The sequence below is a fragment of the Athene cunicularia genome (assembly GCF_003259725.1).
Source record: "Athene cunicularia isolate RWA chromosome 3 unlocalized genomic scaffold, athCun1 chr3_part1, whole genome shotgun sequence".
Lineage (NCBI taxonomy): Eukaryota > Metazoa > Chordata > Aves > Strigiformes > Strigidae > Athene > Athene cunicularia.
The window spans coordinates 120,374,256-120,396,875 of record NW_020799097.1 but is presented as its reverse complement, the minus strand read 5'-3'; the positions used below and the strand labels follow the sequence as shown (position 1 = coordinate 120,396,875).

Below are 22,620 nucleotides of genomic sequence, written 5' to 3'. Positions count from 1 at the left end.
AGCGCGAGAAGCTTTTCCTTTGTGGCTTTGGTCATGGGAAGCAGGCGCAGCGGGCTGGATGTGTTCACTGCGGTATTTCTCTGTATATCTTTTGTCTTGTTTACTGTTATTACTGTTTAATGTTGTTATTATTGCTATCGTTGTTGTTCAGATTGTTTATTACACTGTTGTATTAAATTTCTTCTTATTTTAACCTGGGGTTTGTGCCCTACTTGTGTCCGAGGGTGGGAAAGTGACAACAGCAATGTGGTCTCCAGTCCCGGCAGGGCCTAAACTATCACAAGCAGTCTCAGAAAACCAAAGTATTTTAGCAGAAATGTGTCTTAATCCATTTCCAAAGGTGAAAACAGCAAACAGTGTTGAAAAAGCATCTGCCACACTATATCATGTTTCAGTAATGCCACAGCTTTCCAGTTAAAATCAACGCTAACTTCAAGAAAGCATCCGTTACCTCAGGAAAAGAAAACTCAAGATTCCTACTAGAGATCCTTTCCAACTTTCTTTACTGACTTCAGGGAATCATATTCCTCACCTGCTGAGCCCTTTTCTATTAACTAGGCCAATTTGAAAATAAAATGAACTATTATTATTTGTACATTCTACTTACTAGTAATTTCCATATATTTACACCACGCCATGCCTGTTTTAATAAACTAATAAAAAAAAAATGCACATACGTTAAAGATCAAGATTTAAGTCAGAGAGTCAAAACTAAAATGCAGAGCTCTCCTGAAAATTCAAGAGGGACACCTGAACTGAGGACCAAGGCAGAACTTTATCCGAAACCAGATTTATATGCAGTGACTTCTAGTGTTTGTGGAAAAGGCATCTCCACGTTGTTCTGCAATAATGAAAGTGCAGTTCAAGTAGAAAAGGATACATCACACAAAGTAATTTAGATTCTACCTTCTGAACCCTAATTCAGATTTACAATCATCAAACAATCAATTTTAAATAAGAGGTCCTTGAAAAAGAAGAAACAAGCCTAAATATTCCTGTCACTTTTCCCCCCTCACATCTGTAGTCTCTGAATAGTCAAAACTCAAATTACTTTATCTAAAAATTACTGTATGTTATTTTCACACATCGGCAGCTTTGTCATATACTATGGTATCACATGATGACTGCATTTTTAAAGATTTATTGCCATTTAGCGTATTTCTTTAAAACGTTTCAGTTGTACAAGTAATCCCATCTACCATCATCTGTATGCATTTACTGAATCTAAATGAAAGAAAAAAATCAGTCAACATTTTTTTAAATGAAAAAAATTTTTGTCCCCTCGTAATTTGCATGTCCTCTCAAATTTCTCCATATTTTTTCTACCTATTGAACATCTTGTCTTTTCCCTCCTTCGAACATGCTCACTTCTTCAACAATGTCAACGAAAAACCGGCTGATATTAGTGATAGATTGCCTTAAGATTACAACAAAGCAAGTGACGAACTTTTATAACCCTTTCCCTCCAGCTCTTCAAGCAGTATTAATTTGCATGTAAATTAATAAACTAAAAATGTGGAAGCACCACTCAAGGGAGCTAAGATTACTTCATGTTATTCTAGCAAGTTTGCTTGAGGAAAATGTAATTTTTCCCCAGTCTTGGACACTGGGGAGTCTTGCTTTCTTGCCTTCTGAATGGAAAATTTTGACAAATGCTTATTTTTCCCCGTTGAAGTCACAGCAGTGTGTTTAAGAGTTATCAGAGCTGCAGCAGTGTAACCCCATCTCTGGGTCTAAACTCATAGGCTAAGGGTGCACTAAGGTCTGCCACTTACCAGCATGCTAATATCCAGCCACAGTCAAAGGCTCTGGGTCTCTTATTTAACACAGTATAAATAAATTTGCAAGTCAAAATGACTGACAAGACATCTGACATGAAATATCACTGTTTAAGATGGTAATAATAGGAAAAACTGAGTAAGCAACAAGTAACATCTAAAGTCTTACTTACCATAAATTCCTGTTGAAATACAGGGAAATGCCTGTAAAACAAATGAAAGGAAAAAATCAGTGGGATTTCTGTTTGTGGAACTTTTTATCAAAACCAAGGGTATTTTTAAACGTTTGTTTTTCAGCACCCAGAGATTACATGCTGTAGCCCTCACTGTTACAGCAGTCAATTCAGAGGCATTTTCATGTCATTATATGAAACGTATTCCATACGAGCAATGTTTGAACCCAGAATCATTATTAAAACTGCCTTTTGAGCTAAAAATTAATGCCATAAGCTCTAGTATGGTGGACAAAAAAGCGCCGCATTCTCTGGGTAGAGTTAGACAGTGTTTCTTCAGCAGTAAAATAAGCTTGGCCAGTTTAAACCCTGCCCTGCCCTCCCCTGCCTCTTTGCCATGCCCTCATTCACTATAACCTCCTTTTTAGTTTCAGAGCCTTTCATTTTTAACCTGACTTCTTTCAGACATGTGGTCTACAGCGCGATCCAACGCAGCTGTACTGGTACAAGTCAAAGGCTTGCAAACTGGTGCAGGGAGAGGAATTAGAAGACGCTGGGTGAAAAGAAAGGGTCCATTTTTGGGTCAGCTTGTGCACCAAAGAAAATGTATGGTTATAGACACCGTGCCTGCAAGAACGACAATTTATGTTTCTCCTAGCTGCACATGTTTGTCTAGAGATTTGCATTTCTGTGAGCCAGAGTCAGTTTTCCACTAGGAGAAACCAAAGCCGTGGTTTCATGAGAGACAATTTTCGTTGTGTGCAGTTGATATGTGATATCACCTTTGCCTCCCACCTCTGGACTGACAGCAAACACAGCTGAAAGGTACAAGAGCACCTGGGACCAAAGTCTCAAATATCCACCCTCAGGCTCCCCCCAGATCCCCTGGCGATGAGTCATCATACAAAAGAAAGGAATTCTTCTTTACTTAATCACACAGGAAAACATTATTCAAAGGTAATGCCTGCTTTATATTTAACCAGGGAATTAATTAGGGAATGGTGATTAAAAAAGGAGAGGGCTAATGGAAAGAATACATCCTCCCCTCCCCTCTGAAAATACTTAAGTAAAATAAAGTGGGGGAGAATTATAGTCTCATTCCTTCTCACAACCACTACAACTTACATCCTGAAAAATACTTAGCTTTGTAGTTTGTACCCAATAAATCATAATGAATCAGCTCTGTAAGGAAATGAAGAATGGAGTAGAAAAAAACCCGAAAAACCATACATGGTTACAGAGCTCAGGCTGAGGTGGCAACAGATGCTCCAGCAATAAAGAGAGGCATAAAGGATGATTTTGTCCAGTTCAGCACAGATTTTAAAATTCACCAGTGTTGAAGTCTCACATGTTAAGAGATAATTGCTCCAAAAGAGTGTTTTGTTTTCCATTCTTTTCCATAACTTGAGTAACAGCACATGTTTTAGGAACTCTTATTGGTCACAGGGAATAAATAACAGAGTATTTATTCAAGGTTCCTTCTCTCATTAGACCCATAACTCAGGTCCTGCAGCACCTCTGAACTTCCATCAAATCCTGCAGCTCCTTGGGCAACACCACACACAGTGCCTATGGGAAGCTGCACCATCGGCAATGACTTCAGATCCTCACCCGTATGGCAAAGCCACCCACCTGGGGACCACAAGCTGGGGCAGCTCCACAGCCCCTGGGCAGCGAAAGTGCACCACATGCACCATTTATCACCTGCACAAAGCAAAGGGGTGCTGGCTGATACGGTGTCCGAGCAAGATGCATCTAGTTAAAGCCCTGATGATGATCTCGAAGGGATAGAGGAGGCTGGCCGCAGCGCTGTGGGACGAGCTCAGCACACATGGTCAGGATCTCCCACCGCCGCTGTGTTTCTTGGGGCCCCTGGAGCCCAGCGTCTGCGGGCTCCAGGGGATGGGGCTTCCTGTTCTGCTTCGCTCCGAGAAGAGAAGATTAGACAACTGCGTTTTCAGCACTGCACGGCAGACGCTCGTCGCATTTGTTCCTCTCCATTCACAGAATACACTGCTCTGAGGTTGTTTAGCAAGCTTTAGCTAACAATTTGCGTTGTGTGTGTTTCTTAATACCTATTTTAAAATTACTGCGCAGACACGTCGTAATCCTTACCTTGCTTTCAGTTTCTGCCATGCAGCTGAAATGTATCTGAGTAGAGCTACAGGAGTGTGTAAATTCCCATCAAACTCCTTCCGAATATCGGTCTGTGCCATAACTTAGATGAGCTCTGCCCTCTCTCTCATTCAGAAATGATCACAGCATATAACCAGCAGATGTAATTTCGTAAAATGTGACAGTGCTTTTATTCATTCAAGAAAGGCCCATGACCGAGATCACATATCAACTGTGTTTCCTCTTGGCTCCTAGGGAGACAATTTAGTCTAGATGCCAGGTTGAAATTACTGGCAGAGCAGTAATGGGGAACTCACAGCATGGATATCAACATACTACAATATTTGGCTTATGGACAAAAGATGTTAAGGTTTCTAACCTTTTCTGTGCATAATAATATCTTAATTATATATTTGATTTCACTAAAAAAATTCAGTTTCACAGTAGGAAACATTCATTGCTATTTCCACAATAAAACGTTTCTCATCTTAATTTGTTGCCAGTAACTGCTGTTTATTGACTAACCTTTAATTTCTCTGCTACTGAAATAGCATGTTTGCTTTACTTCAGGGCTAATAAGAAATGCTACTGTGACAGCGCTCAAAACAGATACAACTCTGAAGTAAAACACAAGTAATAATGGTGAGAGCTTCCTACTATCATGCTGCTGCCATCACAGAGAGAGGCCAAATTAAATCAGCTGTGCGAATACTGTAAGAGTGAAATTGATTTAGTTCCTGTAGGAGAGGATGTGGGCACTCAGCCTCTGGTCCTTTTTAATCTAATGTTTCTTTACTAAGGCTACAGCAGCAGCGCTAATTAGGATGAAATGTAACGCAGTTGCATGAGGCAAATGTACAATAGTCACCATGTGGAGGCTAAGTTGGACTCTAAGACATTTCAATATGAGGTACCTGGGTATTTAAATACTTAAGGGCTTGTCTACAACAAGGGGTTCTAGTTCACACTGAGCTGCAACGTATTAACTGTTATACATTAGATGAATACAATTGCTATGTCTACATGACCAGATGCCTCCTACTGCAGTCCTAATAATTACTTCCACAGAGCAAGGACTTTCTTCAAATTAAGTGCTCGGCATTCCGCACCGGCATCCCAGTGACATTTCTGTCACGACCAAGCCACATACAAGGTAAGCACTTTTCTTCCAGAACATAACACAGCAGACAAATATAGTATCAAACACAAATTGAGCTTTGTCGGATTTCACTGCATCACCTCATGAAGCGGACTAGCTAATACTTGAGAGACATCCCTTCATGCAACTTGCATTACTGAATCTTCACAAAGAACTCATGAACTTTAAAAAAAACTTTTTTTTTTTTTTTTTTAATAAAATTGCAGGTAGAAACATTTTTTATCTAATTGTTCAACAAAGTTAAAAGTTCTTAGTATCTCTGGGTTGAAAGTAGTTAGATGTGTTACACACAAAACAAGCTTCTCCAGCAAGTTCAAGATAAACATTCCCTTGGAAAAGATCACGCCTCTTCATCTCCTTGTTCTTTTCCACAATCTGAGGTAGCAGCCAGCCTTTGCTCTATGAAGATGATGCCCTTCTGTATCAGCTCAAGCTGGGCTACTTCCCTTCCCCTGTCACCTTCCCCCAAAGCCTGTGAAGCTTCACGTGCTCCTGAGCTGTCTGTCTCCATCCCCTTGACACTGCCAGGAGTTATCCATTATTCATCCACAGCCTCTCTTCTCCCTCTTGCCACCACCAAGTGGGAAGTTGCTTTGGGTCTTGGCTTTGAGCACTGCACCAATGCAACTGGTTTTCCACAGTGGCCAAGAAAATGACATGCAGTTATTTCTCTTTGCCTATTTTTTATGGACCAAAACCAATTAACTTGCCTTCCACTTTGAAAGATTATCCCAACAGTACCTTAGTAGCGTTAAGAAACTGCAGAAGCACTAACACTCAAACCAAAGAAAGCTCCGAAATCGAAGCTCAAAAAAACATCAGTGCCAAAACAGTCTCCATGTCAGACAAGCAGAAACTGGAATCCTTGCTTCAATAGGAGAATGCCCCACTCCTGCCACTCAGAGGACCTGACCCAAAACTCAGCCAAACTGTGCTCTCTTACAGTGCCTCAGGTTATTATTTTTCAAGTTGGACTCATGTTTTTGTTTTTCAGCGTCCTTCATTTATATCAAAATATTACAGTAAGATGAGTTCCTCTGTGCAGTAGGCATTCTTGTCTTAAAAGCAGTACAGTGAGCACCTTTGCTAGATTGTTTGCCTTACAGTTGGTGATTGCCTCATGAACTGAAGTGGCAGGTGAGTGGGCAGAGAGAAAATTGCTTGTTTAAGAGCAGCTCTGACAACACTGCTCTGCTGTGATTCGTGAGGGTGCATGCCAGAGGGAATCTGCAGAGGTAAAGCAGCGGGTTACAAAGTAAAGCTGCCTATGCTAGAATGAGTTCTGTTAAGTAGAGTTAAAGTATAATACGGGACTTTTCACACCTTGAGTTCCCATGTGTGTTTTCAGAAAGTTCACTAACATAAATATGTATTTGTAATAACTTTGTAGGATGTCATGGATTAATAATGTTCTGATTTCCTTAGGACTTTACCAACTCTGTGACTTGCATGTCCAATTTAAGAAAAAGTATTTACTGCTTAAATCCTATGCTTCCTGTCAAAACACCCCCACATGTTTAGATCACATGCTGTGGCATGTACATCATGGCATTATGAAGTGCTGTTATCAAGACGGCGGTGCAGTGCTATGAAAGCTAAGTATCAGCTAAACCGCAAAGTAAACTAATTTAAATGATATCAATTGTTGGAATAATGACTCATTTATTTTCACAACAATGTTATGATTTGAATCTACTGGGTGGTGAAGAGGTGTGGTGGGAAATATAGTGGCGTACGTTTATCACTTTGAGCACATTGTCGAGGTGCTACAATGGCATGGAACATCCAGGACCCTGGCCAGGAGGCACAAAGATGGGAGAGAGCTCGGTGTGATTCAGCTTAAGTTGGTTTTCATTTCCATTGTTTGGCTGGTGATATGCATTTTGTAGTCCCTTACCCCCCTGCCCCAGGTACTGCTGACGTTTTGAGATGAATTACGGTTGTCAAGCTGGAATATGAAACAGCAGAGAAGGCATGGTCCTGGATGAACTTAAAACTTTTCAGTTCTTTTAGTGGCAGAAAATTATATTTAACCGTTAGTTGCAGCATGCAGTCCAGAGGCATTGTAACCACTATTTTCAATGTACAAGCAGAAGGATTCAAAACTGGAAACTTTCAAGCTCATCCATGCCCACTCTGGCATCATCCATAAACATAACATCAGGTGTGCACAACAGTACCAGTCCCACGGCATTAACACCAGTACTCCCACAGCGGCTTTAGATTAAATCATCTCTGTTGTGCAGACACTGACCTACAGTATGCTACCACAAATAGGACCAATCTATGCCCACAGGTCAACAGGAGGACGATCCGTAGAGCTCAGGGACAGCAAGAGGGACACAAGTGCAGTAATTGGCCATCCCCACATTTAGCATCAAGCAGTGCGAGTTACCACCAGGAGAACCAGCAAATTACTGTTCCTTTCCCCTTGCCATGACCATTATTCTGCCCTAACTTGATTTCTGTGAGCCTAAAGAGTCCAAACTCAGTTATAGCACTATTTTTCAGTGTTCATTTTCTAACTGCAGTATCAGCTACACTGATATTCCTGTTGATCAGCCAAAGCTCCTAAAAATATCGTGTGCCTTAGATGCTTTTCAAAATAACATGCTCTGTAAAATCATCTAGCTCCAAAAAGCACAATAAAACTATAAACTTCAGGGTCTATTCTACCTCTTAAGCTGCACAAAAAATTCAGAGGGTAGATACATATTTAAGATATCAGTAACATCAAACATTCAGAGTCAAGTTTTGCAGCTTTAACAGATCAAACTTATAAACCAAATCATTTCATAAACCACTAACTATAATACTGTCGCCATTTAAAAATCCTTATGTTACTATTGGGAAGAAAAATAAAATAAAAGTTACGTTATTTCCTAGTCAATTTCCTGCCATAAATTCTATATTTGTCATCACTCTGGACTGTAATTTAACGAAAAACAAATTTTGCAAGTAACTATCATTCAAAGAAAGCTTATTAATAGAGAAGTCTAATGAAATTCCCTATATGAAAAATGAAGAGAAAATATTAAACGTAAGAGTTGAATATGAGAACGTTTAAACAGTTTTCGTTAGAGACCATATTAGCATGTTTATTAATTTGTCTTTAAAGAATACAAAATTAATTATTGCCTCAAAAATTAATCTCTTCAATAAGGCAGATCACACACAAACCTTTAGGCACTCATATGAGCTTCCTCATTCACACACTGACAGGTTCATGAGCTACAACATCCAGCTGTTCAGCCCAGTCAGAAACACTGGGTGTGCAGGTGCCAAAAAAGGTTGGGGGGAATTTTCTGGTAGAAACGTAAGCGTCCAGCTATTTTACATGCCTAAAACCTTACATGCCAGCTACGTGAAGGTTCTCAAAGGATGCTCATAGCTGACAAAATGCTGGTCAAGCAGCTACAGCTGAAATTCAGATTCTGACAAAACTTGAAACATCCTTTCTGGATTGTTGCTCAAGACTTTTCTATTCACCTTCATTTACCGAAAGCTAAGTTAATATTGCACAGTTGAAGGACAATAGGTTTAGAAAACAATACACAGCGTGAATTAAATTTAAAATAAAAATCTAACAGCTGGGTGGCAAATGATTATTGAGAGAGGACCTGTCGCAAAGCTACTGAAAGCTGATCGAAGGACTCCTATTTAGTAAAAATGATTTGCAACGAGCACATAGGGAGCTTCATCATAACTCAGAAACCACGGAAATCCAAACCAAATGTGTGTCAGTTTTTCAGAGGATCTCTACAAGTTTCCCTTGCTGGTCACACTTAAAAGACTGCTCCAGATAAATATTTACCACAAAGACTGCCGTTATTTTTAAAGTCTGTTTATTTATACAAATGGGCAGTTACTGAAGCAGGCCACCTGAGAGGTTAAAAGGGCCAAAAGAACATCTTTAATATTTCCTGTTAACTAAATAGATGAAGAGGCTGCAGGGGAGGTTCTTCCTTTGGTGACCTGTTTGCCACAAAAGCAGCAATGTTCTCACTGTCAAATTCTGTGTCTCATCTCATACAATGTGTGACAATTTTGTTTAATTTTTACTGAAATAATTAAAAACTTACACCAAAGAACATTCATTCAACAATGAGATTGTGGGAAAAAAAAATAAATTGAGGAATCACTACCAAGTTTTACAAATTGGTTTTAGCAGCTGTGTAACTTTATATGAATTGAAAATAGATTTCTGAAGACATGAAACCAGCTGCTACAACGAACTATGCAGGATAGTAGAACACTAATATGGAATTAACTTAAGAAGATTCACTACTCGAGGAATGTCAACAAATTTTTATTTTAAAATTTTCAAATTTATTATTTTCCAGTAATTAAAAGTAATAGCTCTGCTACCTGCCTGGATAAAGACCTGGACAGAAAATTGGTCAAGTAATTTATTTGATTTCCCCAAGTACAAACTTACCTGTGGGGTGGGGGATATTTGGGGTTTTTTTGAAACTGTTTTTTTACATTTGTAGCTAGAAATGAAAACTTACAGGAGAACTACGGACTAACAGTTTGGTACGCATTTTTAATAACGATAAACCATTTACATTTAGAAACCCTCAGAAATAAAATTATACATTTTAAACAACTGCAGAATAGCTGAGGTTGGAAAGCACTTTTAGAGAGTGCATAGTCTAACCCACCCGCTCAAAGCAGGGCCACCTAAAGCCGGTCACCCAGGACCATGACCAGTCAGGTTGAAGCATCTCCGAGGATGGGGACTCCAGAACCACTGTGGGCAACCTGTTTTGCTGTTTGACAAGCCTCAGAGTAAACAAGTGATTTTATTTTTTAATGTTTAAATGGGATTTCCTGTATTTCAGTTTGTACCCATTGCCTCTTGTCCATTCAACAGGCACCACTGAGAAGAGGTGATCATCGTTACTCCCATCCATCAGGCAATTATACACATTGATAACATCTTGCCTCTGAGCCTGCTCTTCTCAGGCTGAACAGTCTCTCAGCATCTCCTGTGAAATACAGTCCAAGCCCTTAATCATCTTTATGGACCTTCACTGGAGTTTCTCCATTATGTCCATGTGTCTCATACTGGGGAGCCCAAAGCTGAGTACAGGGATCACCTCCAGTCTACCTAACGCAGACCAGGAGGCTGGTGGCTTTCATTGCCTCAAGGACGCACTGACAGATCATGGTCAGCTTCTTGCCCACTGGGACTTCCAGGGCTGCCTCTGCAAGAGCTGTTTTCCATCTGGTTGTCCTCCAGCACATACTAATGCAGGGGGCTGTTCCTTGCCATGGGCAGGACTTTGCATTTCCCTCTGCTGAGCTTCATGAGATCCCCTCTGTCCAATTCTCCTGCCTGACGGGGTGCCTCTGAAAAGCAGCACAACCATCTGGTGTATCACCTGCTCCTCCCAGATTTATACTGTCTGAAAACTCCCTGGGGTGCTTTCTGCCCCAACATCTCAGTCACTACAGAAGATCTTTAATAGTACTGGCCCCACTATCAGCCCCTGGGGTGGACTACTAGTGACTGGCATCCAGCTGGACCTTGTGCCACTGACGACAACACTTTAATCCCAGCAGCTCAGCCAGTTTTCAGTCTACCTCTCACACAGCAATGAAAAAAAAAATAGACAAAAAATATAATAATTGGGTTTATAAGACAGCATCTGCCTAGGATGTTCAGAAGCCACTGCAGCTGAAACATCAATTAAAACAGCAAAAGTGCAGATAATGAGTAGGAAAGAATAAAACGTCAAATGAGAACTTAGAACAGATTCAATTATTCTTTTTCTTTCTATACCAACCCATGCCAAAACAGGCTTGAAATGAATGACAAACTGATTTTGAACCACATCTGTGATGTGCTTTTAGCCCCAGTGGAAAAGAGTTATGAGTTTCCCTCATGCTGAAAAGCAAGAAATTCAAAATTCCCTTGCCTTTTTCAAGAAGAGAAGGGGACATTCACCTACATGCCCCCACGCTGCATCAGCCTCTAGGCACTGCAGAGCATGGAGCAGTTGCTAGATTTGCCTAAAGTCCCTGAACTATCAGTATCTAATTATTTTGTGAAGAAGAGCTTGAATACGCAACTTCCTTCTCAAGAACAACACAGATACAGCCCTTGTTACTTCTTTTAAATGAAGGATATTGACTATATGCAGAAGACTAATTATAATTATACTCACTTCAAAACAACTTATTGCATTAAGGGATTCTAATTCTTTAGCCTCAGAGGTCTTCTTAACAGCAGGGTTTGGGCATCTCTCCCCCACCAGCATATTTCTACTCACAAGATTTCTACTCACAGGATCCACTGACCTCATCTTACTTGTGTATTGTTAAGAGGAAAGCTAGGATCCAGCTTCATCCCAGTAAAGCCATTTCGAGGCTCGACTTCTGGTCTAAGGTTCTCTCTATAGTTAATAAAGAGGGTAATTCAGCTGTTTCAGGTCAAATGAATGGCTCTCATGGGGAACTGCTGACTACAGAGTGAAGCTAGATACCCAAGCTAAATTTAGGTGAAACAAATCTCTCCCCGAGCACAGGAAAACATACAAGTTTGCCAGAAAGCATATTCAGGACCTCTTTTCTCTTGAGTCCTAACCACAGGAATATTCTTTCCATTGATTCAATATAAAGTTACTTCTAATGAAAAATGATGGGCCAGACTTCTCCAGCTTCATGAGATCATCCTGTATGGTAGTCAGCCTCACGGGTGTGATGGCAAAGGAGAGCTTAAAACAGTCCAGAAAAAGGTTTTTCTGGCACAATCCTGCCTCAGACAGAAATACTCACATGCCAGCACTGAGCAGGCACCTCCAGGACAGCGAATAACACTCTGTTTCTCAGAGGGACTAATCCAGAACTACACAGAATCCTCAGTCTTGTGCCCTGGTCTCATTTCCAGGAGCACAGTGTGAAAATCTGATCTGTTGGCCACAGTGCAGGCTCCTGATACTCCATGGTGGTTTCTACTCCAGGGGATGCAAAGGCTGAGATACACATTGTGCTCAGAAGACACAGACACTGCAAGTCTGGCCTGAGCTGACACAGGCTGGTAGGAGAGGACATGCCTAATGCAGCATCAGCATTTCCAGCATACAGGTCGTTATAATTACTAATACATTCTTAACAAGCTCAAATTTAGCGTGTAGGGCCCTGATCCAAATCAATATTGTGCCACATCTGCATATCCATAGTAGCTTTACATCTGTAATATTTTCAAATGAAAAGAAAGAGGAATAAGAACCCACAAGACTATATTAATATAAAAACATTTGAAGGGAGATATTCGGCAATGAAAGTGACAATACTGCAGGGGCAATAACTGCTTCATCCTTAACACTAGGTTAGCCTGTCCTTACTGCTTCATCTAAACCAACATACCCAAGGAAATACCACTGCACCTTTACTGTGGTCTGATTCAGATCTAAGCCAACCTTGCAAGAAAAAGCCATTAAATGACATTAACGTAGTACGGAAATCATTTTCTGACAACCAAGAATAATGAGGTAAATTAAGGGCAGATGGATGTTGAGGCTTTCCTCTAAATGTCCTTAATTTTGTAGGTTTTAGACATACTGTCTCCTGAATCTCGGTGCAATTTTAGTTTTACTATTTGTGATATTTATAGCTCCCATTTATACAAGTAATATGTAATTTTAATGCAGGTCTAATAGTTCCAACTGCCATTGACACAGATTGTAAAATGAAAAAGGGAGGATTCCTTCTTGAATAAGATGCTATTTTATTTCCTTCCTGCCACCTTCGCCACTGCAATACAGTGGGTTAATGTCTTATTTGGATTCCAACCTTGTCAACACATCAAAGATCCTCCCAGGTGAAGAGGAGCAGGGCTATGCAATTGATCTCCCAGAACCTGTAACGTCTGTGTCACTCTGGTCCAGGGTGACTGCCTGAAATGCATGTTTCTTTTTGAGAGAGGTAAAAGAGCCACTGATTGCCTTGAAGAAGTACATGATGATGAAAGGTATGAGACCGGAGTAGACCTTGGGAAATGTCAAGGGAGATCACAGTCAAAATTGCTTCTTTATCCAGAATAAATAACAGCAGTTGTGGATTATGCGACTGTAATTCTGTTGAGGAGGGCTGGTAATATAAATCACGATAAAGAGGACTTGAGACTCTTTTTAAAGACCAAGGAGGTTATTTGTATTTTCTAACTTACTTTCTACTGGTCTCAAGCACAGTCTCTACAGATGTTTCTATGGCTATCGTGAGACCCCTCAGTAAGGTATTTTTCATGTCCTTATTTATTCTCTGCTGTCACCCCACGCCAGCGTTCTCCTTTCCATCCTTCCACCCCATCCCAGATGACAGATTGCTGCCATCCGTTCTGTTCTGAATTCACTGCTTCCATTATCGCTTCCCTTACAACTGTGCCACATCTGCTTTCAAATCTGCTTTACAATTTTTCCTAAGGCCTTTCCTTGCTTTCAGCATTGCTGGAGTGCCTGTGCAAGAGCAGCAGCAACTACAGGAACCTTGTCACCATCTGTGGCTTGATTTGGAGCCATTGCAGGCAGCAAGAAAACCTCAACTTCAACTGCAATCCAACTCCTATTTCTACCATTTTTCCTCTTTCAAACTGCTGTCGAATGTCACAGATAAAGAAGATAAGTTGTACCAGTGCTGCCAAAAAGGGGTCAACAGCTCTGGATGTCTCATTTCTGATACAGTGGGGTTGGTTCAGAAAATGGAAAACAACACACTGTGTGAAAGGAGGTTTTGAAAAAAATCAGAGACAATGTGTTCAACAGGACACTCAGAAAATGAGGCGTCCTGAAGAAAGGCCCATCCAGGTTTGCAGGTTCTGACACTTTTCCTCATTCTGAGTAACCTCAACAGTGTTTATACCAAGTTGAATAAATCTGCATAATGCTTCACTTGGCATCAGTAAATGTGTCAGGATACGTCTCAATAAAACCTCACTGTCAATGCAAGAAAGGTCATCACACACATTGGGAAAGTAAAGAAAACAAACCAAAAAACCCCACCAAAACCCAAAAACCTCCTGAGAAAATATGTATATTTTCTCTATGTTCTTTCAGCTTTCATTCTCTTGCAGACATTTATTCTTTCTCTCAATAGGTGCTGCTGCAAAAATACAAGGTTAACAATTTTAAATGGAAGTGTGACTTTAATTTTCTATGTCCTGCTGTTTAGTATAATGATCCAGACAGATTTTTGTACTGGATTCAAGTAACACTTAATGCCTTGTCAAATTATTCTTATTTTCAAACGTTTTGTATGGAAATAACTGGTACCTATATTTTTCTAAATGGTAGAAGCGGCAAAACTGGAGAAAAGCATAAAGTTTTCTCTCTTTTTAAAATATGTGTTTCCCAAATGAAGAATACTGCACAGAGTAATCAAAATGGAACAGAAAAATATAGCTATTGCTTTGATTTCCCTGTCTTTTCTGGCTGAGTTGCCCCCTGATGCCCTTTTCAGTTTTTAAAAAAAAGCATGTTGAGATCCTTGTGCTGTTGCTTTGAATCTTTTTTTTTTTTTTTCTTAAAGGAAAGACAGACATGAAAAGGTCTAAACCAGAGAAACATTATTATTCAAGAAATGTTATAAGGAACAACCACTTGCATTACTAATACTTCATCATTCCTGCAAACCATTTAGTGTAAGAGACAAAAGCAGTATATATACATCTAAACAGCTAGGTATGTCAAATAGATACCAGTTCTGGAGAACAAATACAGCACAGAGAGGGGGAAAAAAAAACCCACAAAAAATTCCAAAGCAGTGAGGAAAATGAATGAAATAACTTGTATCTGTGGAGGGTAAAGGTTTAAGAAACTGGTTTTACTATTTCTTGTTTTCAAATACTTTGAAGAGAATTAATAAATAAAGGTTGTATACCACGTGCTATGGTAGAGACTATATAAAATAAAGAGGGAAATGTTAGTATTGAGGCCTTGGTTCTTCTTTCTGCCTTTTCTCCAAGCTCCCGTTGATTTCAGTGAGAGTTTTGCACACGCAGTGATTTAAAAATGGGGCTCTAATGACTTGTGTTTTCAGACTGATGCAAGGGCATTAACACGGAGAAATTTCCATTTGTGCTAATGGGATCTGTATGGCCAATGATACTTGTTTTTCTTCCTGAGCATATTCCCCTGGTTCTTGTTCTTCTGAGATCTACTTCAACAGAACGCTTCTGTCTTGCATTAAAATATAGTTACGAAATTCATAACTAAACAGTACTTTAAACCATATTGTTTAATCTATGACTTTTCCTCTGACAAGTGTGAAAACGTGTGCAATATGACAGAAGGTTTGCTATAGTAATTGCATGTTGTGATTGAATGATAGAGTAACAACCACGGAAATAACTTGTCTTGCTGAAATTGCTGCAGAAGGTAAGTTGCTCCTGTACAGTTTTAACTTATGCACCATCTGTTTTGCCAGTCCTTTAAATGTTCCTTTAACTAGTTAAGGGATTTTATTGTTGTTCCTATAGGCATTGCCACACTTTCTCTGACCTTTTACACATTTCTTTCGGAAAGAGTGTCTCTGTCCCTTCCTGTCCCTCTCTGCCTCTCTTCCCTCAAAGCCTGCTCTCCCCACCTGGGACTCATTCATCCGCCACCCACATCTGACAGACCTACCACCCATGTTTTCTAAGTTGTTGCCACATTAGCTAGCAAAGAGGAGATTATACACGGGCAAAATCTGTAGGTCCTTTTGAGTATTTTTCCAGTAGATGGAGACACATCCACAAAGTGTTTATTTCTCCAAAAGCTGACATTATTAACCATCAGTTCAAGAATAAAGTAATATTCCAAAATTACTATTATAGTCAAGACTTATCCAGTTGTGAGAGAAGAAATATATCTGGATAATAATCACATGTAGACTTGAATTAAAATGCTAAATCATTTGCAATATAGCACTAAGTAACACTACATTAAACTTAACAGATTATCAAGACTCTAATTCTGTATTAAAAAACCAAACAGCTGAAGTTAAAAAACTGAACAAAAAACCTCTTCAGCTAAAGTGTATGCATTGTCCCCTTTACACATCAGCAAAACCCTACACTGAAATAACCAACACAATAAAACTGTGTTATTACAGTGTGTCACACAGTGACAGTACATTACAACAATAAGAACTAAGGTTCCTTCAAATCAAAGTTGAAGGTGGACAAAAAAATAGGGGATATCAAACGAAACCAGCATGTTGCAAGCTCAAAACTAACAAAAGGAGATGCTGCTTCACATAAAGCAGAGTGGATGCCACACAAAAGAGAAAAGTTTATGGGAGTTGAAAATCAATATTAAAAATTCACCTAGAAAAAAGCCAATGAGGGATTTAAAGCTTGAAGATAAAATTTGTGGATCATAAAGTCCCTGAGTGATGAAAAGCCGGGGCTAAGAAAGCGTTCTGGCAACTGCCATTATATGATTGCCCTGTCCTTATACTCCTCACTAAGCCTCAGCTCTTGGCTAGAGCAAAGGCAGAGCACTGAATTAGATAGACATTTGGTCTGACCCAGTGTGGCCCTTCATACGGTCTTCGATAAACTTTCTGCATAATTATCGAAAAAGTTATGGAGAAGCTGGCATGAGGAGGGCTTTTTTTTTTTTTTTTGGTAGGCGAAAATCTGTGAAGATAACAAATTGCATCAGAACAACAATAATTGCCAAAAACAGGGAGGAGAGCCATTAGAGTGGCAAACAGCAGGGACAGATCATTGAGCCAACCGCTGGCTGAAGCGTACGTGGCGCGTGGAGCTGTCAGCGTGCCACTGACAGTCAAGGAGAACGGCACACGGTGGCTGGACACCAGCTAGTGCTGACAGCACCCTCTCTCTCCGGCGACACAAGACTCTTCCTACTCAGCAAACGCCTCCTCGTCCTTTTACAAAGATTTCACAGAGTCAGCAAAGCTCAGAAACAGCCTTAAAACGACCTATATGAGTGTCACGGGACTGCTGCAGTACCTTTTTGCGAGGGGAAGCAATGCCTCCATCACACAGAAGCAGCCCACCAGCCTCCTCAGCCCTGCCCAAGACATAGGGTTTTGGAGAGCAAGTCTTTCATCCCATTTTCCACCATCCTTTAGAGCAACCCTCACTTGGAAAGAAGGTGGCAGGCATGGGAGCACCTGTACAACGTGTTCTTGCTTCCCCATGGCATGAGCGAGGAACATGTATCACACTAGTCAGTGCTAATCATAAAAAGCACTACTGATCCTCCATATCCTTGCTGGATTTAACTCCAGCCACAAAGAAGCCTTCTCAATCTCCCTGTGAAGATTTTGTCTCTTTGGCCTTTATTGTTTCTTCCCAATGTGCTGTTGTGGGAAGCCTTATGAAGGCCTTCATCCCTACACAGTGAAGAGCTTTCTGCATCAGGAAAGTAAAATACTAACTCGCCTTACATTGTTATAGCCCTCTTGCTTTACGACAAAATAAACTTGTTTAAGAGGCCTGTTTTAGACTCTCCTTCCGTGAACATAATGAATATTCTGATTGTCATATTATATTAAATATTTGCAGATCTTTACTACTTCTGCTATGTCCTTTTTTTCTTTTGTAAATCAGTGTCCCGCATAATAGCAGCACTCAAATTGTCCACCGTCCCCCCAAAAAATCATCCCTGGCCACATCTTAAGAGCTGAGCATTTTATTTGCCTTTCCAGCCATCACTGTTTTCAAGAAGTCATCTAAAAACACTTTCAGAAAATTTCTCCCCAAGGAGTTACAAGTAATTAAGAACCCATCCATGTTTTAGTCGTTTACATGACTCCATTGTGGATTCTGCAATTTTTATCTAAAGGCTTGAAAGTTTATATAACATGTCAGTCATTCTGAGTCATCATCAAATTATAGCCCTCTTTACTGCACTGCTGGAAATGCTGTTAAATATATGGAGCAAAACTGGTCCTGGTACTGCTCCCCCTAATACTACTGCTAACCTCTCCCATCAAGAGAATGGCTTTTTTTATTCTTTATATTCATTTCTCATCTGCTAATTGATTTTTAATCCATAATATCTAAAGGCTATCAACCTCTCCATCTCATGAGATTTTTTTTGGTCTATTGTCAATAAACAATGCTGCTTATTTTCTCAACAATACCTGGCAATGAAAGGGAGGCTGTCATTGCAGAACAAGCCTTCCTAGTCCAGCTGGTGCCAGAAACTAAGCAGGAGACTATCTCTGGGGCTGCCAGACAAGACAGTCAAGACTTCCATCCTTAGCTCAGCAAAGAGGGGTGGGGAGGCACACCAGGACAGACAGACAGAGCTGGGCCAAAATTGCAATACTAAGCACAAGTGAAAATGCACAGAAAGGAGGGAGGCCGATACACATAACATTTCAGTCAAGTTTTAACCTGTTGTAATCATAACAGAGAGAAATAGCTCTCTTTTATTATTATTGAGCAGTGATCCCTGACCTTTGTTAGTCTTTACACCACAAGCAACATCAAGCCACTGCCTTCCCTGGCACCCAGACCACTGTGACAGCAACCCTGGCTTCAGCTTGCTTGATTCCGGAGCTGCAGGATGGAGAGCACTGGTAAAGGTCTTTGGCTTTTCTTCTTAAGATTGTATTTTATAAATGCTATAACAGTAAGCATTACTCAGAAAAACTGTGGCACACTGATTAATGCTATATCAAAATACTGTGTTTTAAGATGTACATGGAGTATATTTGGGATAATTCAGCTGACTACCAAAGTAGCACAAGTGAGGCACAAAGCTGTCTCAGATCTCTCCTTCAAATTATTCCTTAAAACCTTTTGCTTTTATATCAGCATCTAAAAAACTTGACAAAATGTAACCTGATGTTATGCTAAGCTTACTTAAAATCACGACAGCTAGCGTTACCTCCTCAGTAGGCTCCTGGTCTTTAAGCTGCACTCTTAAATACATCAGCAATAAAAAAAAAGCATCAGCTGTGACTCATTTGGTCTCTTCAACTGCTTGGGTCAGTGAAGACATCCCATAAATTCTTTATGGACTAAAAAGCAGAACATTAAAATATACAGATTAAGCTAAACCTACTTACACCCATAACTAACATCAATGTTAATATGGTTTACTGTATTAGAACAAGTATAGCCATAAGTCTAGCATTATGGTATGGAACAGAAAGTGGTCAACTCTATTAATGCAACTCAGAAAAACCATACATGTTCTGGCAAATTATAGTCACTTCTATGCTCATCCCTGGAGCTGCAATCCTCCTTCATGGGCTCCCAAGCCCTTAGAGTTTCTGGGATGTATAGCTGTGCCATCATTCAGGACAGTGAGGGGTGGGTTACAGGAGACTCGTAACAGATTGCCATGTACAGAAAAGCCTTGTCTGGAAATAGTAGTACTATGCCCAATTAAGGAAAATTGGGAGATGACAGAGGGGAAAAGGGGAAAACCCACAAGGATACAAGTTTTGCTTTAAGAATACCTGTCAGATCAAAAAGATTCAAAGAGCATTTGGCTGCAATCACACACAGCACAGACCCATCCAGTATTTTATATTAATGCAAAAACTCCAAGAATAAGTAGTGAGCCTAATTCATGTAACAACAGCATATCATCCTGCAAAATTTTACCTCTCTACATGTAGCTGTGTGGACAAATAAGAGGAGGAGGGGGTAAAGAGCCACCCCACCTCAAAGCTTTTTAGGAAATTCCCAGGAAACAATAGACATGCCTGTATTAGAAATAAGGAAAAAGATGAATTGTTTCAAATTTTGTTTCCTTTTGCAAACTTCCGTATGAGCGACATCACTTTGTTTTTAACTGTCATAATCATTTATAGTCTCAAAGCATCATTAAATATTGTGAAATTCTGCAACCCAGAGTATTAAATACTTTTAAGAACTTGCAAATCACACCGAATGTGCACCAGCCATTCCCTTGCTACATTACGTTTTGACCATCTCCCTCCCAGTGATACACAAATCCGGCTGAACTACTGCATTATGCAACTGAAGGTGACAAAACTCTTTCTGGTCATGGTTATTCCAGAACAGTTTGAATTTCCTAGAGTGTTTGATATGCTTTTCTCTACGTGTCAGTTATACTAAGAATAAGCAAGGTCTGCTTGTGCCTAAACGCTTATGGATTGGTCCACAAAAGTAGCCTTTACTCCCTTGAAAGTGATGGGAGGACCTTCTTTGGGCTTTTTTGCTCATTCTTTTCAAAATTACCTTCAAATCCAAGACTGCACCACCCATGGACCAGCCGAATGGTCCCTGCAGCTTTCCAAACATGACAGCCAGTCAAATTTACCCAGCATTACAAACTCTCCTGTGCAGTTAATAAAGGACCTCCAAAGATGTGAACATTTGCTGTGTCATCAATTTCCAGGAAAAAAAAAATAACACCAGCTCTTATTAAAGGTAATCAATAGCTTCTCCTGATCAGTTTAAGTTAATTCTCAGGAAGTGAATTAAATCCAAAAAGCGATGGCCAAAACCAATAGTTTCACTCTTTGTGCTTATTGTCATAAAATACTCTCAAAAAAGACAGATGATATACATTAGCACAGATTTAGTGGACTGTTGTACACAAAACTGAAATTATTTTTTTTTCCTCAGTATCGTCCTAAATTCCAAATGTACTTTAACAATGGAAGAAATTTTACTGCCAATGAACAATTCAAGTTACAGAACAACTTCAGTGTTTTTCAACCACAAAATAATTCACTTCTTGAAGGGCAGGAAGGTCTATTCTTCTGTATTTTAAGCCTGAAAAAGACAACATTTACCTATTCTGTTTCTAATTACTTAAATGCAAAAGGAAACTAGTAAATAAATACATTTACTCCACAAAAAAAACCCTGATAGACATTCTTCTTCACCACAACCTAGATACCACGCACTTTGCCATGAAATCCACATATATTGGTTTAAATCCAGAGTCCAGGTTACGAAGGACTATAAGAAACACTGTATGAACTGATCAAGTTTTTGCCATCATGAACTAGAATAATGCAACTCTTTGCCTTAAAAAAAAAAAAACAAACAAAAAAATGCCCCAACCACCTCTCACTGCACAAGACAGGAAGGTGCTGAAAGGCAACACGGCACTCAGAGAGGGACCTCAGACCTTTGCCGAAATGGAAGAGGCTACAGGATCAGCACTGCAGTGACTAGGGATGCAGAAGGATGGCATTCCCAGTACTTGCTTCTCCTGACATTGAGGCTCCTGTGTTGAAGACTTAAGCACTCAAGTTTTGCAATAATTGGCCTTTATGTAGTTGAAATAATGATCTGCTCATATAAAAATAATAGGAGTGCACAATCTCCTGCGTAATTGTTCCTGTTGTGGGGACATAGTCAATCCTGTCACAAATGGGACTGCCCAATGGCTGCACCTACATGGTGTATTCAGTTTCTGGTATCACTGAAACATTTTACTTGAGCTGCCTTTGCACCGATACCATGTTTATTTCACATACATCAAATATATGGCAATAGTTTTTCCACAGAAAATATGATTTTTCAATGTTGCCAATGCATTCACTTCTTTCCTGACAGACAATAATTGAGGAAGAAACAAAACTGAAAGTGGATTATGCATATTATGTGAAAACCAGCTTCACAGAGGCATTGTTCTATATTCAACCAAAATTTAAGGACAAACAACCAACATTTTGTTAAAACACAACAGAATAATAAACACACCAAACCTGTTGCACATTTGGATACCCTGCAGAAAAACCCCTCCTAATCTAGAAGCAATTTTCCCCGTGAGCTACTGTCTCAAGCGGTCCCTTAGTGAAGGGAGGGGGAGAAAAGAGACAACATTTCCAAGGGTTTAAATATTACAAATATGCCACTCAAATGAACCTATCTGCAGCATATCAGGATGAGAGATTTCACCGGCCCTGTAAGACCTGCAAGTCCCAGGAAGGCTGCTGCATATTCTTGACTAAGCTGATTTCTCCATCAAGGAACTATTTACATATAAACAAGCTTTGCTACAGAGCATGCCATGACATTAAAGATAGAGGGGGAAACAAGTGTTGGAGAAGTGTATTTGAAGATTGCAAAGCATTTCCTTCAGCACACAAAACAATTTTTATGCAGCCATCTCTATCACATGTACATTTTAAGAAAGATAAGCTCTCGGCTGCCAATTAGTTCCTGGGAACCAATGTAATAAAGCTCTACAAATAAAAACAGGTTTAAAAATCTTTCTTTAAGGCTGCCAATGCAGGCATTCAAACATCACAGAACTCTAGAATTAAGTTTCTTCATCCAGTTTTTCATTCATTTACTCTTCCTTGGATATATATTTTACAATTTAATGATTAGTACATTTCTTTCTGCTGAGTCCTACCTCATTCAGTTCATAAAAGCACAATTCAGGTCTAGGTCATTTTAAGCATCTTCTAAAGGGTGTGCCTTAGCTTCCTG

At 39.8% G+C, this 22,620-nt stretch overlaps 1 protein-coding gene across 5 annotated transcripts in view; it reads right to left on the bottom strand.

Moving 5' to 3' along the window:
* Positions 1–22,620, bottom strand: part of MACROD2 (MACRO domain containing 2) — an 887,639-nt gene that overhangs the window by 291,698 nt on the left and 573,321 nt on the right. For all 5 annotated transcript variants that reach the window (XM_026844750.1, XM_026844753.1, XM_026844751.1 and 2 more), the window contains exon 6: positions 1,952–1,982. In XM_026844750.1, coding sequence (XP_026700551.1) covers positions 1,952–1,982 — 31 coding nt within the window. The remainder of the gene's footprint in view (positions 1–1,951; positions 1,983–22,620) is intronic.